The following is a 14,923-nucleotide window of genomic DNA, read 5'->3' on the forward strand; positions in this document are numbered from 1 at the left end:
GCCGGGATGGTTCAATAAGGCAGGAGAGTTCGGCTACTATCGCGAGATCCACCGTGAACGCGAATCTTTGATGATGTCATTTTCAAGCGCCATGATACTTTCAGCTCGTCGAGCAAGGTAACTCAAATAGCCGTGTTATTGGTATATTTTTCCTTGCCACAATGGCCACCGTGAAGAAAGGGAAAGGAAAGAAAATTGTAAATCAAGAGGAACTTCGGCGCCTAATGAAGGAGAAGCAAAGGCAAACGTCCGAGAAGAAGCGCGTCGAGTCTCCATTCGCTAAGTATAACAGCTTGGGCCACTTGAGCTGCGTTATCTGCAACACGCAGGTAAAATCTGAGCTGCTGTGGCCCGCTCACGTCCTTGGAAAACAGCACAAGGAGAAGGTGAGCGAGCTCAAAGAGGCGAAACAAACAACGCAAAGTCAACCGGTGAAGAGAAAAGTGACTGACGACGACAAGAAAATCAACGGGAAAAAGGCAAAGCAAACGTTGGGTACAGGTCAGTCCGCCGTTGCGGTACCTGCAGATTTCTTTGCGAAACCGGATTCTGCCAAGAACTCGGCGGGTGTTAGTCTGCTAGCGGGTGCCTATGACGACGATGACAACGATGAGGTGGAAAACGAGATGACTGGGGAAGCAGGGACGACCACCACCACAGCCGCTTCTCAGCCCCCGGAACACACCGGATTACCAGCAGACTTCTTCGACAGCTCCATCCCGTCCGCCCCCACCGTCTCCCACTCTGGCTCCATCGTCAAGGCAGAAGTTGTGGAGAAAAGCGCCGAGAAGAAGGACAACACGGCCGAGACGCTGCCTGAGGGTTTCTTCGATGACCCGGTTCGGGACGCTAAGGTGCGAAACGTGGACGCGCCTAAGGACCACATGGACAAGGAGTGGGAGGAGTTCCAGAAGGAGATCCGGCAGGTGAACACCAAGTCGGAGGCAATCGTGGCCGAGGACGACGAGGAGGGCCGCCTCGAGCGACAGATTGACGAGATCGACGAGCAGATCGAGTGTTACAAGAGGGTGGAGATGTTGAGGGACAAGAGGGACGTAGTGAAGAGAAGGCTTCAGCCCAAGGAGGAGGAACCCATGGAGACTGAAGCCAGTATGGACGAGGAGGAAGAGGAAGAGAATGAAGAACTACTTCGACTTTTGTCCCGGGACTGGAGGGCCAAAGGGGCACTGGCATGATTTGTGTACAAAATATATGTACAAAAAAAAGACACACAACCGACTGAACTTTTTGTACTTACTGTATGCTAACATTAAATATGAGGAAACCGGAGCTCATCGTCTTACAAATCAAACACCACAATCCAAAAATTGTTTACTGTTTATTCATTGATGCTCACACACAAAAACACCAATAAAATCTCAGTAGCAGCTTTCAGATCAGGGATCGGGAACCAGCCCTCCATACTAGATCAATGAAAACAACGATCAAACAAATGTCTGTTGTGAGCATTTGTGTGTTAAAGTGTGTTATAGACTGACTGTTCCCCACCCCTGATCTGCACCAAAACCTTTTGTAGTGGCCCAGGCCAGTACATTCCCAGCAAATTGTCTGAAACTACCTCAACGTAGTGGACAATAATAGCTTTGTCATAAATAAATGTGTACATGTTACATTATTATGAGCAACTTGTAAAGTACAACTTAAAATATACCGGTTTTAAGCTCAGAATTGTACAATAACTCATCCAACACCCTGAATGAAAAGAGATTTTTTTTTCTTTTTATTAACAGCGGCCGCTTGAGGGACAATTCCGTGAATACGTCTTTATGCCGCGCATAAAACGAGACTTAATGGGCGATGTCAGTGCTTGTACTACCTGTTACACATTCAGCTTGGTATGTTTACTTCAGGGGTGGCGAACCTTTCTCCTATCTTATCGAGTCATGTGTGGGTTATATTTAAGAAATATACAGCGATCAAAGAAATGTTTATATTTTCTGCGCATTCCGGCGTAATAAGTTTTTGGCCCACGTGCTGTAGGTTGCCCACCTCTGCTCTACTGCATGCTAGGCATCTTTATTATTGCTACATAAATTCTTAGTGTTTCCAAGTGCACATAGCCCTTCAAACCGAGTTTGATGGAAAAAAAAAGGGGGGGGGATATGATTAGCTATTGAGATACATTAAATATACTAACTGACCAGGATTAGGATCAATCATCACAGTTAAGATAGGAAAGTGGCTAAAAACAGGAACAGGTTGGAAGAATCTGTTTCTAGTAGTCATGTTTGTAAACATTCATAAAAGTTTATAAATACATCTCACACTTGTACCAGGTGAGGGGTGGTGGGGCATTTTTGCCACAAAAAATCTCAGCGAATGATGGCGTGGTGTTGTCATTCGAGAACGATACTTATAAGTCGGTGACCATTCTGCAGATGAGTGGATTCGAGCTCAAGTTTTGGGGCAGGAGCTGAGGCTGTGCTGGATCGGACAGAAATGGAAGAAGACAATTTGTTCACACCAAAAAGTGCAGCAATTACAGAGAGCGTACGCCAGACCACGCTGGGCTTCCTTCACTGGAGGTTCACTGCTGTCCGTGGGTGACTCGCTCACAGCCCAAAAGCGGCTCTCAGCTCCGTCATGGAGTACCTCTCGTCGCCGTTGCTGTCGAAACACCGCAGCACTCGAGCTTTCGGAGTCAACGGCCCCAGCTTCACCCACAGCTCTTCGTACGTCAGGCCCGCTGGATTGCCATAGTCATCCGCGAAGATTTCTTTCAGACCTTGTGCACAAAAACTGCTACTGTAATTTCTCGTGAATAAAAAAAAAAAAAAAAAACTCAAATCAGGGTTATTAATAATACATAAATGGGTTGAGGGAGAAAATGACAATTTGTCACAGACGTTCATCAGTGGTTATAGTTGCACCAAAAATGGCAAACCTTGGTGAATGAAATCCCTTATCTTTAAGATAACGTTTACAGCTGTGGCTCATTAATGCTGATGCTAATATTAGTAGCTAATGTTCCAAATAGCTTCCAGAGACAATGGTCCCTCTTTAACAGAAATTGAATTAGCCATGTACTCCCTTTTCGGATGCTCATCGTTGTGCTGCGCTGAAAGGCAAGTTCCGTAAACACTGAAAAACTTTCAAGCTCCATCGCTAGGGTACAGCAACTGTGCGTGTGCATCAAGGACAGCATGGAAAGTTCAGAGGCGGTTTTGAGAGGAAAAACAAATCTTCGCTATGATAAACAACAACATGGATTATTGCGTTGTCGACGATTTTGATGTACGACATGATCATGACGACCTGTCTAAATTTGGCCTCCCGAGTTATGACAGCATATTGTAGTAGTTGTACACACCTTTTAACGTGACTCCAGGAACTAAGCGCCTCTTTTGGCATTTGATGTCGCTATTTCTCTTGGAGCGGTTCAGGGTGAGGAAGCGTGGGCGTCTGCTCGTGTCTGGGTCAGGACTTAGCGTGGTGTTATCTATCAAAATAAAAAAAAAATAAAATGTATTGTAACACAGGTAAAAAGCAGTGAGCAGGTTTATTCTGCGGTGACGACACAGCACCTGGTGGCGACACTTTGGTTATTTGAGGCTCGTTCATCTCGGTCGTTTGAGGCCCGCTGCTGTCGAGGGGCTGAAATTCAGCATCTTTCAACTGGAGACATGGGGCAAAAATAATATTGTGGGGTCTTAGTATCTTATACATGCAGTAAGAAATACAGAAAACCTCTCAATTTGTACATAATCTCCTCTGAGATGCCAACAAAGATTTGTTTTTTCAAATGAAATAATGGAAATCGAAATATTCCATTTCATGCGCTCTAACGGGCCGGGGAGCGTCATTGAGGGACTGACAATCGGCTGTGCATCGGCATCGTTGTTTAGAGTAACATCATGCACGCGTTCTGTTCACATACAAAGCCACATTTGTTTTTGTAATGTAAACATATGTATAAAATGATCACAAAAAAAAAAAAAAAATCCACAAATGTCATAGCGCCAAAGGAAAAAAAAAAACCCTCACATTTTGTTTGGGCCCACTCTCCAAAGACGACACCCTGCTCTGGAGCTCGGCGACAGTCGACAGAAGCATATGGATCTGCTCATCGCTCCAAATGTGGTGCTTGGCCTCCGTCTGGTTGGCCTTGCTCACGGCTTTCCTCAGGTCACTTATGTCCTGTAAGAACAAACGCGTGCACGCACGCGTTGTTGCTTTACCTCCAATTTCATACAGGGGTGGTCTGCGAGGCCAAAGGACGTTCACAAAATGTCAACAGAAGCAAAGTGGCTTCTTGGAGGAATGAGTATACAACGTGTTTCCGCATTTTGCCCGAGGCGGAGATCTGTGCTCCAGATTACCAATGTTGATGACCCATAAAATAACGATATTAGCGACTGGGTCACAAATAACTTTCACCTGAAAAGAAGCATCTAAAGATCAATCTGAAACTAGGCCAGCATCTTCCCAGAAGCGTAAAGGCTCCTGTGTTTGTTTCCACAGTTGGACAAAAGAGTTTTAGTGTGAAAACATTGTAGGTCTGCTTTTTATCATGTTCGTTGACGAGTGACTTATTAAAATAATAATAATAATAAAGCAAAAAATAACATGTAAGTCCCCAGTGTCATAGGTTATTTAAAAGCCGTGTCAAACAACTAAACACATTGTTACGACTGAGGTTAGAGTGCAAAAATAGCGCTTTCAACATCCTTTTGAGGGCTTTTTTTTTTTTAAGTTTTCTCAAATGTTCGACCGACTTTTTACTCAGAAAGTAAGCTCCCAAAATAGACGGGCACTTGTTCCATGTATTATAGATGAAAACACGTGTGCGACGGCACAGGGAAACGAGGCTGCTCTTAACCTGGTGCTTTCGGCAATGGAAATTCCACCAAAAGGCACATCGTGTGTGTTGCATAAGAGAATTGGAATATCTGACTCAAAGTTGACATTTGGTTTGGATTGCAGCCACATCGAAGTAGATCTGCTAGCGACTCGGACACGTGCAAGCCCAAAGATTAATAGGCAGAAGGAGGACAACAGCTGAGGACTGATGAGGAGAGCAGATACTTCACGTCGCAGTGACGTGACTACACTCGTAAAATCGCTTGCTAGCTGACAGTTTTAATTCTCCGGAAACTACCTTTTTAAGCTTGTAAAATGACGTCATTTTCTCATTAAAAACATCATTATGTTTATTATATTTATTTATTTATATACTTTTTTGGGGGTGGGGGGGGTGCGGAATTCTGCCTTATTTCTAACAATAGCACAACTTTATTCTCATATTGAAAAAATAAAATGTACAAATTGTTTCTCGTGAAATATTGCAGTCTTGTAAAATGATGTTATTTTTGTAGTAAAATATTCCGACAACTCATACGGAATTTTGACATTTTAATTTGTAATGTTTAAAATGACAAAAAAAATTCAAATTTTGTTTTGACAAATCATTTGATGCCCCTGTGAAATCTCTAGAGTTCTGATCCAAACGACATAACGAGTTTTTAATGAACACCGCAAGTTATGCCCTGCGAGTGGATGAATTTACCATAGTTGCCTTCAGCCCGTCGTCGGAATTCTTCTGAGTTTCGAGCGCGGTCTGCATTGTCTTCACGTCGTGCTGAACACTTGTCAACGTGCTTCCAATCGTAGCCACACTCTGAAATTGAAAAGAAAAAAACCTCCGTAAAACAAATAACAATGACAATAATGTTTAAAAAATGTTTTTTTTTGAAAACCCCATCTTGTTTACCTTTTGTAGGTCTTCCACTGTAGTGGGCAGGCTGATTAAATCCGAAGCCGATTTCAAATTGGCCTTTAAGTGGTTGACAGCAGAGTCCAACAAAGTAATCTGCACGGGGGCAATGACAATTCAATAAAAACAACAAATAAAGACCACTTTGTAAATTCACAATGCTGTCACTTTATTTTCCGTGAAAAGGGATGGGGAACTATATTCGGTGTGCTGAAAAAAAATTTGTGTGGCGCAACGCTCCTTACATCCAGTTGGACAATGTAAAGATGACAGCTAACCTTTCTGTTTATGTCTGTGAGGTTGAACCAGAGTTTGCCCAACCCTTTGTCCCCATTCTCAATGTCATCAAGCTTCTTGTCCTTGTTTTTCAGGTCATCGCTTAGTTTTGGGATTTCACTTGAAGATGCCTTTTGGCTGGATTCCACTGTTCAAAATAAATCAATAAATAATCCATCAATCACAGCAGTGTTAGGAGGGTTCAACATTCTCTTATGTCCAGCGCAACACGACAACAGCTGCGTGACAGCGGATCTTACTGCTGTGCAGTTTTTCCTTCATTGAGTCCAGATCTTCCTTCAAGGCAATCTGCATCCATATGAGTCCAGCGCAAGCCATGACACAGGCGGCGAGTATGATGAAGAGAAAAAGTGGGTAGCATACGGCGCAGCACTGACTGTAACTTCGCCTGGAAGCGGTCAAAAGCGGCAGCATTAGACGCACTGCCTCACTTCTTTAATTATTCATGGAAAAAGATCTTTTCAGAGGTTTGTTTACGACATGGGGATTGTACAATTTCATTCCATGTTTAAGGCTCCACAAACTACACCGAAATTGAGCCTCAACTAAGGTGAACAATAAATTGGGAATGTCATGAGTAGAAGTGACGTGGTTAGGCACGTAAAGGCATTCTCGTAAAATGTTACGTCATTCTTATAAAGTTAGCAGTGAAATAAATGTTTGTACTCTTTCCATTTAGTCTCATAAAATGACAGATTGATGACATTTTTATCTCACCTTTATTCTTTTAATTGTTATTTCATTATTTCTCCTCATATTCTCACTTTTGTGAGATACAACTTAATCCTCATCATGACCTTATCTTGTATTTTAAGGATGTTTCTTGAAAAAAATTATTTGGACTTCTTTTTAAATTACTGAACATTTGATCCTCATAAAACTACCCTTTCACTCTTGTTTTAATTTTGAATTGTCATGTATTCAGATTCCCCATAAAATCATTTGCATTATCGTCATAATATTCCATTGTTAGTCTCGTCCCGCTAGTTTTGTTTCTCGCAATTTAACATTTAATTCTCCCAAAATTACAGTGTTAGTTTGTAAAATTGTGAAATGTTCCCCCCCAAAATTATAAATACAAAACTTCAATTTTTTTTTTTCTTGTTACAAGACTACTTTATTCCTAAAAAAAACGCCACTCGATTTATCTCTGTGATTGCAACCTTACCTACGACCCTTGTCGCGTTACATTCTATGGCCTTACAAATAAAATCTTAATCCCTGATTTTAGTGGACACCCTGCCCCATGCACACGAACACCTGTTTGCTTCTGGAAAAAAAACCCCGACATTATTGAGTTGGAAGATTATAACTACTAAGATAAATAAAATAACAAAAACAAACAAACGTTTAAAATGAATTCTGCTTTGTCTTTTGCTCCCATCTGTGATTTTAACTCCACTGTCTCTGCAGCCATGTGCATTTATGTAGAATTAGCACATCAGTGAAGATGCTCGTTAAAGCCACTCCCCCTGATAAATCAAACATTCTGTCACACAAAACAAAACAAAAAAACAATGTTCGTTTTGTTATGATTTTGTATATTGTATTATATTCTGACTAATGCCTTGCAAAATTCTACACAGTATTATCTTTCTGTAAAGGGCACTGTAAAATTATTTATTTCCTGGAAAAATACTCCCACTTAATTCTCAATTTGCATCTTTTATGATTACTGCATTTCATTTTGCAGCTGACATGTGCTAATATGCAATCCTCTTATGTATTAAGAGGATTGTTTACACAGAAGTTTCTTTTGCAGGGCGTTCGTGTGGTCAGAAATGTTGTTAACATGGTTGCAAGAAAGCTCGTCTGAAGGGAGCACTCACTTGCCAAAGCTAGTTCCGCTGCTCATTTATGATTTTGTATATTGTATTATATTCTGACTAATGCCTTGCAAAATTCTACACAGTATTATCTTTCTGTAAAGGGCACTGTAAAATTATTTATTTCCTGGAAAAATACTCCCACTTAATTCTCAATTTGCATCTTTTATGATTACTGCATTTCATTTTGCAGCTGACATGTGCTAATATGCAATCCTCTTATGTATTAAGAGGATTGTTTACACAGAAGTTTCTTTTGCAGGGCGTTCGTGTGGTCAGAAATGTTGTTAACATGGTTGCAAGAAAGCTCGTCTGAAGGGAGCACTCACTTGCCAAAGCTAGTTCCGCTGCTCATGCCGTTGAACTCGTCGTCCTCCGAGCTGGAATCCGACTCCGAGTCCGGCGGCTCGGTTCGGAGAAGCCGGTGACCGGAGCCTTTCTTCGCCTTCTTTCTCTTGCTGTCCCCGAGTCCGATGAGGGCGTTAAGCTCCTTCCTCTTCTTCATTTTCTTCTGAGGCGTCAGCGAGCCCGCCGAGCTCGACTTAAAGCCGACTAAATCCAACGTTTTGTCCAGCTTGCTGGCTGACTTGCGGTTGAAGCTAAGCTAACGCCAGAGTTTCAGTGACGGAAAGAGGCCGAAGGGAATAAAGACACCGGACGGGGCCGGTTACTTTCTGCCAGACGACTACCAAGTGTTTATAATGAAACGAGCAACACAACCATCTTTTTTTTAAACCCCCACCTCCAGCAACTTTAAATGCTAGCGCTCGTATTAAAATCTAGTGGATGGCTACCACGGCTACATTTGACACTTCGCTAATGCTAACGACCACAACTACAAGTGGCTAACGTCGTGATTCGAAAAGACTCGCGCCCGCGACGAGCATTCTTTTGTGTCAGTGATTACGGACGAATGATAATAGAAACGTCATACTAAACGTCAAAACTCAAATTTGCTGCGAAGTGATCCACTGCGTCGGTCGGCCTCGCTGCATGTACAGTATATTGTTTAGATGCGACGTTGCAGTTACATCTAATCTGATAGGTTGACTGATTTGACTCCAACTTCCTATGTCTCGTTGTATTCCCGCCCCCCTCTATGCAGCATTTCGACACGTTTATAACTCATACCTGTCAAACTTTCGGAGCGCCCAACCCATATAAACTACCAAAAAAATCCTTATAAAGAGCAAAAAAATCCTTATAACATACCAAAGCATTTTATATGTCAAAATAACGGCAGAAAAAAACCCACGAAATTTTTAATGATATTTATTGTAGATCTCCTTAATACAATGGCAGGTGAACGTCTAATCATCATTCTACTTAGTGGCATTACTGTGTTCAGAGTTGTATTCCTGCGTTACTTTTTTCACCAACTCCAAATGCTGACCCATCGGCTCGAAGTTACAGCATCCATTCATATTTACTTTGCACTGCAATAATGCTGTCAGTGTTTCTGGTGCAAGCGATTTTCGGAAATCTGTGTGAACCTTTCTCACAACACTGCAGACTCTTTCAGAGTCTGCATTGCTGCGAGGTAAGCAAAGTACTGCATTCAGATGCAAGACCTTTTACTTCACGTTTGCAAATTGTGCAATGAGCATATAATATTGGCCAATATTTTGCAACATCTGCAGTGAACTATGGAGAATCATTTCTGCAAAAATCGGCAAAATTAGTTAGGCAGTTATGTTATTAGCGTCATGATTTGGAAGTCAATCTCTCTCTCTCTCTCTCTCTCGCTCTCTCTCTCTCTCTCACACACACACACACACACACACACACACACACACACACACACCTTTGTCAGATTTTTTTTCAAATCAGTCAGTTGTTTGGTGAGGAACTTGACCTCTGAACTTACTTGACATAATAATAATAACAATAATAATATTGCTCTTGGCGAGCAACTAGTTCAGGGTGTCCCCCACCTACTGCCCGAAGACAGCTGGGATAGGTTCCAGCATGCCCCACGAGCCTTGCGAGGATAAGCGGATCAGAAAATGGATGGAAAATAATCATAATAATGATAATAATAATAATACATCCATAGGACTTTGAATAGCTGATCAAATTAGACTAATGTGCAAAATTTCGAGCCATTCAGTTATGGGGGCCCGATGTGACAGATATTTGGGTTGAGGAGTTTATTTGACCAAGTGGACGTTGCACATCAAGTCTTATTGAGGCACAGCTATTAAGCGATAAAGTTCAAGTCAATCTTATTTGGTGAGGGACTTAACAAACACTGGTCAACAAATTTGTACTTCGTGTCTTAATCAGAGTCGCAAGTAAACTCTAAAAGATGAATATTTGGTCATATTTATGAATTAAGGGTTATATTCAGCAACAGGTGGATTTTTTTTTCTGACACGTCACTGCTGTGATAAAATCTGTATTGCGCCAGTTTTTACGAATCAAACTTAAAAGCAAAAAAGGAAAATATCTCAAAAACCTGATGGGCTATTAAAAAAAAATTGAAAGACATTTTTGAAGTCAGCGTCAAAAATACTTTGAGACATGTGAAGTCCTCCCTGATTAAAATTTGCTGTTGACCAGTGTAATAAGGGAGCTGTTGAGCTACAGTAAGTCGTTCAAATAATGGATGGACTCGGGGGGATTGTTTGGGTGAAACATATTAAGAGACACTGATGTGAGGAATTTGAAGTTCATTGGATGTGAGGGACTTGACCTGCTGAATTTAACTGTGAATTGTAGGCTTACAGTGAAAAAAAAAAAGCAAATTCGCAACGCTGCTTCAAAGTAAATTGCGAGCCATGGTCATGATATATTTCCAAAATTACTACAAAGTTAACACTGTCAAAAAAATGCTACCTTGAAACGAAATAGAAAAATAAGTGTACAGTGACATTTGAGATGCTCTCTTTAATTGCTTAATGGGTTGGTTTTAGCATTTTAAATGACTTAAGTTACTAAGAATTGCAAAGTGGCCCATGCATTTTTATTTTTTTTCTGTCAATGGCCCTCAGAGAATAAAGTACGGACAACTCTGAGCTAGATCGTCAATCGGACTCCTCCACCAGCTAATTTCGGTAGTCTCCTAAAGGCACATACTGTATAGTAGCTGCCACCCTCCCCCTTTTTTATTTATTTATTTATTTTTAGTATTTACATATTTATATCTTGAATGCGTAAATTGTATAAATAGTGACTTTTGCTGCCATGTGGCTTTCTGCAACAGGTCATCCCACCAACCGTCGGTGTTACCCAGAAAAAAACTGTTGGGATGAGTGAAGGCAAGAGCCCACTGGCCTTTCATTCTTTTTCATGAAAATTGCACACCCACTGGCCTGCTTTCTGCTGGGAAAATATATTCCTTTATAGTCCCTGCTCCCCCACAAGCCCTCTCCCCTCCAAAACTACTGCGGTGAATTACTAATAATAGTCACCCTGTATGAAATTCAACACACAATAGCCACTGACTGCTCCTGAGCATCTCAGTTTGAGACATGGCCCTACTGCTGATGCTTTATTACGCCCAGCAAAAAAATAAAAAGAGAATTCCTCACATAATAATAAGAACATGGTGCCCACACAGAGCTAATATTATCAGGACTAATGTGTCAGTTCTGCTGCACCAGATCAGGCGGGGGGTGATGTGGTGTTATTGTTTTGAAGATTATAGGCAGACAAAATTCAATCAGCGTAAGAACGCCCGGCGAGGGGGACAAGCATCCTGCTGCGGTTCGTACACATCCTTGCCAGCATGAGGCCTGCGAATCAAAGAACCACTGGTGTTTTATCTCATCTTTTTTTTTTTTTTTTAACTCGGGGGGGTCATAAAGCCTTTATGTCACATCGTTGAATATAATTACAACGAAAAGACAACGTGCGTTGTTGTGCTTTGCTGAAAATGTAAACAGCTATGCATAGAATTGGAATGGAATTGTCTGCTAATTGAATGCTTTGGTCTGACACGCAGGACTTTGTGAATACAGATTATCATCAATTGGAAGCAGAGGCTGCGGTCAGAATACAAATTTTTTCTTTCCCTCGCTAGGCAATTTACCTCTCATTCACCGCGTCTAGATCTATTTTGTTGCCAGAGGCGTGAATGCAACTTTGGAGAAATGCATGTTTTTATGGCTGTCACACTTGGGGGGGGATTGCAAAAAAATGGATTGAATGGTTGAATACAAACAGGGAATTAAAAACTCGATTCCAAAGGAATTTTGTACAGTATACTAAAGTAGATTTTGAGAAAGTCCAAGTCAATCAGATTAGTTGGCAAGTTTGACAGTGTTAATGTTCGTGCCCTTTGTTGACTTCTATAGTCCAATTTCTTTTTTTTTGTTCCTTATATGAAAGGAAATTTCAAGTCAATCAGATTTGTTTGGCAAGGGGTTTTGCCAAAGAAAAGTAGCTACCAATTTGGGACTTATCGGTAATTTATGAGAAATTAGATGGACCACAAGATTTTTGTAGGCTAGAGACATTTCAACAGAATCAGATCTGTTTTATTCTCTGGGTAGTCTGCCGCCCGGATTCTGTTACTGACTCCACAAAATCGTCCATAGGTGTGAATGTGAGTGAGCATGATCGTCCAGAGTGTACCCTGCCTCTCACCCAAAATCAGCCAGAAAGAGCGCCAGGTGAACCCTAATAAAGAAAGCTCCACAGAAAAATAAATGTTCTTCCCTGAGTCGTGTTAAGCTTTTGTTAAATTGTTAATTATTATCATTTTATGCTTGAACATTACATTATTGTCTTTGTTGTTAAAGTTACCTAAATTATATTCTCTTGAATAATTTCTCAAACATGTTTATTTGAGAGCGTCTGATTGGCTGAAGGAAACAGGAAGTGTTTTAGTAGCCGGAAAAAGTTGTGTTCTCGAACGTGCTGTGGTGCAGAAGGTCTTTTTTTTCCCCCTTTCAATAAAACTGCATTCAAAAGATAACATCTCTCCTTTTGCCGTTCGTAAAGTAGAGCCATCCATTCCAAAACAACGAACCCCTCAACTTGCATTACTTTCGCCTGTGTGTTGTGGCATCAGCAGGGGGCAATGTTCTCCCATTTGAAGGCTTCCCTAGCGTCAAGGACAAATGGGCTCACAATCCAGCGGCTCGCTCACGAGGCCTGCAAACTAGATCAGTTTCTTCATCAGGCTCACTCCTCGCAGCCGTCACGATTCTTGTCCGAGTGAATATTTCACGTTGAGCAATAGCGACGGTATGCATACATTCACACAAGATGGAGCCATCAATATTAAAAAGGTCATGTATCAACGCCATTGTGCCGGAATACTGGGCCCGTGGGTTAATGTGGAAGGAGTGACATTCAAAGCCTACGGTGTCACTTCAACGATACAATACACGGCATGATAACAAGAGTGTTTAACACTCAATCACCAATCAGCCAGTGACTGCGAGGGTTGGCTCTCAAGCACATCCGAGGGAGCAGCTTCAAATAAGCTAATGAAAGGAGCCAGGGGGAGGAATCAGCGCTTTGATTGCATTTGAATCCTTTGTTGTGCTCTTTAAAACACTTCATTTAATCAACAGGGAACGACTTAATGCAGCTAAAATGTCAAAGATGGACAAGTTCATCCTTCCGTTTTCGATGGCGCATTTCCTCATTGGGGTCACAGGTCAGCCAAAGCCTATCGTAGCTGGCCTGGGGCAAGAGGCTGGGCAGGTTCTCGACCGGAGATAGCGCAACACATCAAACAACCCCAGACCCTTGCCATGGCCCCGAGAGGCTGCTAACATTGGTCCAGATCAATGATAAAGCACTCACACGTTCACACTCCCCTTCACACCTGTAGGCAATTTAGAATCTTCAATGAACTTAACATGCATTCCTTTGAAATGTGTGTGTGTGTGTGTGTGTGTGGGGGGGGGGGGCTAGGTGGCGGTGTGCAGAACATGCAAACACTGGAGCTGAGATTCAAACCCCGAACCCCAGAATCGACATGTTGCCGTTAGCTAAAACAAGAGTCAGCGAACTTTTGTGCACAAGGGCTATTGGAATTTTTACAAAAGGAAAGATAAGGTCAATGCAAAATAAACAAATAAACATCCATCCATCCATTCATCCATTTTATGAACCGCTTTATCCTCACAAGGGTCGCGGGGCATGCTAGAGGCTATCCCAGCCGTCTTCGGGAAGTAGGCAGGGGACACCTTGAACCGGTTGCCAGCCAATCGCAGGGCATACAAAGACAAACAAGCATCCGCGCTCACATTCACAGCTAGGGACAATTTTGAGTGTTCAATCAGCCTGCCATGCATGTTTTAGGAATGTGGGAGGAAATCTGTGTTACCCGGAGAAAACCCATGCAGGCACGGGGAGAACATGCAAACTCCACACAGGAAGTCCAGAGCTGGGATCGAACCCAGATTGAACCTCCGCATTTTGAAGTCGACGTGCTAACCAGTCCCCCATCGGTCCGGCAACAAACAAACAAACAAACAAATAAATATGATCAAATAGTTACAATTCTAATTAACATATAATTTTCTGATTGACCTAATTTTAATTATAATTTTAATGAATTGACCAATTACACAAGAGATTGTTTCTGTGACCCAAAATGTATTTTTTACACTGCTTTACTTTGTTTTCCAGCACATCAGATGTTTTAATTTGTATGTTTTTAAATTTGACCAGAAAACGGATTTATTCATGCCTTGTAATTTATAGCTACACTGAAACAAAAATGGTGTCTAAATCCTACTTAATCTACTTAAAAAAATGTGTCTAAATCCAGATGATTGTATTGTGCGCTGCCCTGCGATTGGCCGTTAACCAGTTCAGGGTGTCCCGTGCCTACTGTCCAAAGACAGCTGGGATAGCCTCCAGCACGCCGTGCGACCCTTGTGAGGATAATCGGATCAGAAAGTGGATGGATGGATGTATTGTGTGCAGCCACTTGACAAAATAAAATAAATTCAATACAGCATTTTTTTTCAGTGTATGAAGTTTCAGAAAAAAAATCAACATGTTGTTAAACCTGACTCTTAATTAATACCATTATTATTATTATTGTTGTTATTATTATTATTACTATTATCCTGAGCCCATTTTAAACCATTTACAAAGT

At 41.6% G+C, this 14,923-nt stretch overlaps 2 protein-coding genes across 2 annotated transcripts; one reads left to right on the forward strand and one right to left on the reverse strand.

The window, feature by feature from the left end:
* Positions 1-71: 71 nt before the first annotated feature.
* znf830 (zinc finger protein 830) lies at positions 72-1,278 on the forward strand. Its single transcript, XM_019879071.1, has one exon. It carries the CDS (start codon positions 162-164, stop codon positions 1,194-1,196), a length of 1,035 nt encoding a protein of 344 aa, XP_019734630.1. The 5' UTR covers positions 72-161; the 3' UTR covers positions 1,197-1,278.
* A 48-nt stretch (positions 1,279-1,326) lies between these two features.
* On the reverse strand, positions 1,327-8,890 carry efcab14 (EF-hand calcium binding domain 14). The gene is made up of 9 exons (XM_019879070.1): positions 8,187-8,890; positions 6,271-6,419; positions 6,013-6,158; positions 5,732-5,830; positions 5,528-5,638; positions 4,006-4,158; positions 3,546-3,636; positions 3,332-3,460; positions 1,327-2,746 (listed from the first exon to the last, which is right to left on the reverse strand). Exons 1-9 carry the CDS (start codon positions 8,360-8,362, stop codon positions 2,574-2,576), a joined length of 1,227 nt encoding a protein of 408 aa, XP_019734629.1. The 5' UTR covers positions 8,363-8,890; the 3' UTR covers positions 1,327-2,573.
* Between the last annotated feature and the right edge of the window lie 6,033 nt (positions 8,891-14,923).

Source organism: Hippocampus comes, unplaced genomic scaffold, assembly GCF_001891065.2.
Source record: "Hippocampus comes isolate QL1 unplaced genomic scaffold, H_comes_QL1_v1.1 scaffold85, whole genome shotgun sequence".
Taxonomy (NCBI): domain Eukaryota; kingdom Metazoa; phylum Chordata; class Actinopteri; order Syngnathiformes; family Syngnathidae; genus Hippocampus; species Hippocampus comes.

Bases quoted from the DNA above. Each gene is read 5' to 3' on its own strand.
- znf830 (XM_019879071.1), top strand. From the start codon at position 162: ATGGCCACCGTGAAGAAAGGGAAAGGAAAGAAAATTGTAAATCAAGAG.
- efcab14 (XM_019879070.1), bottom strand. From the start codon at position 8,362: ATGAAGAAGAGGAAGGAGCTTAACGCCCTCATCGGACTCGGGGACAGC. The intron at 6,159-6,270 runs GTAAGATCCGCT...TATTTTGAACAG, and splicing joins GAAGGAAAAACTGCACAGCA to TGGAATCCAGCCAAAAGGCA. The intron at 4,159-5,527 runs GTAAATTCATCC...TTGTTCTTACAG, and splicing joins ACGGGCTGAAGGCAACTATG to GACATAAGTGACCTGAGGAA.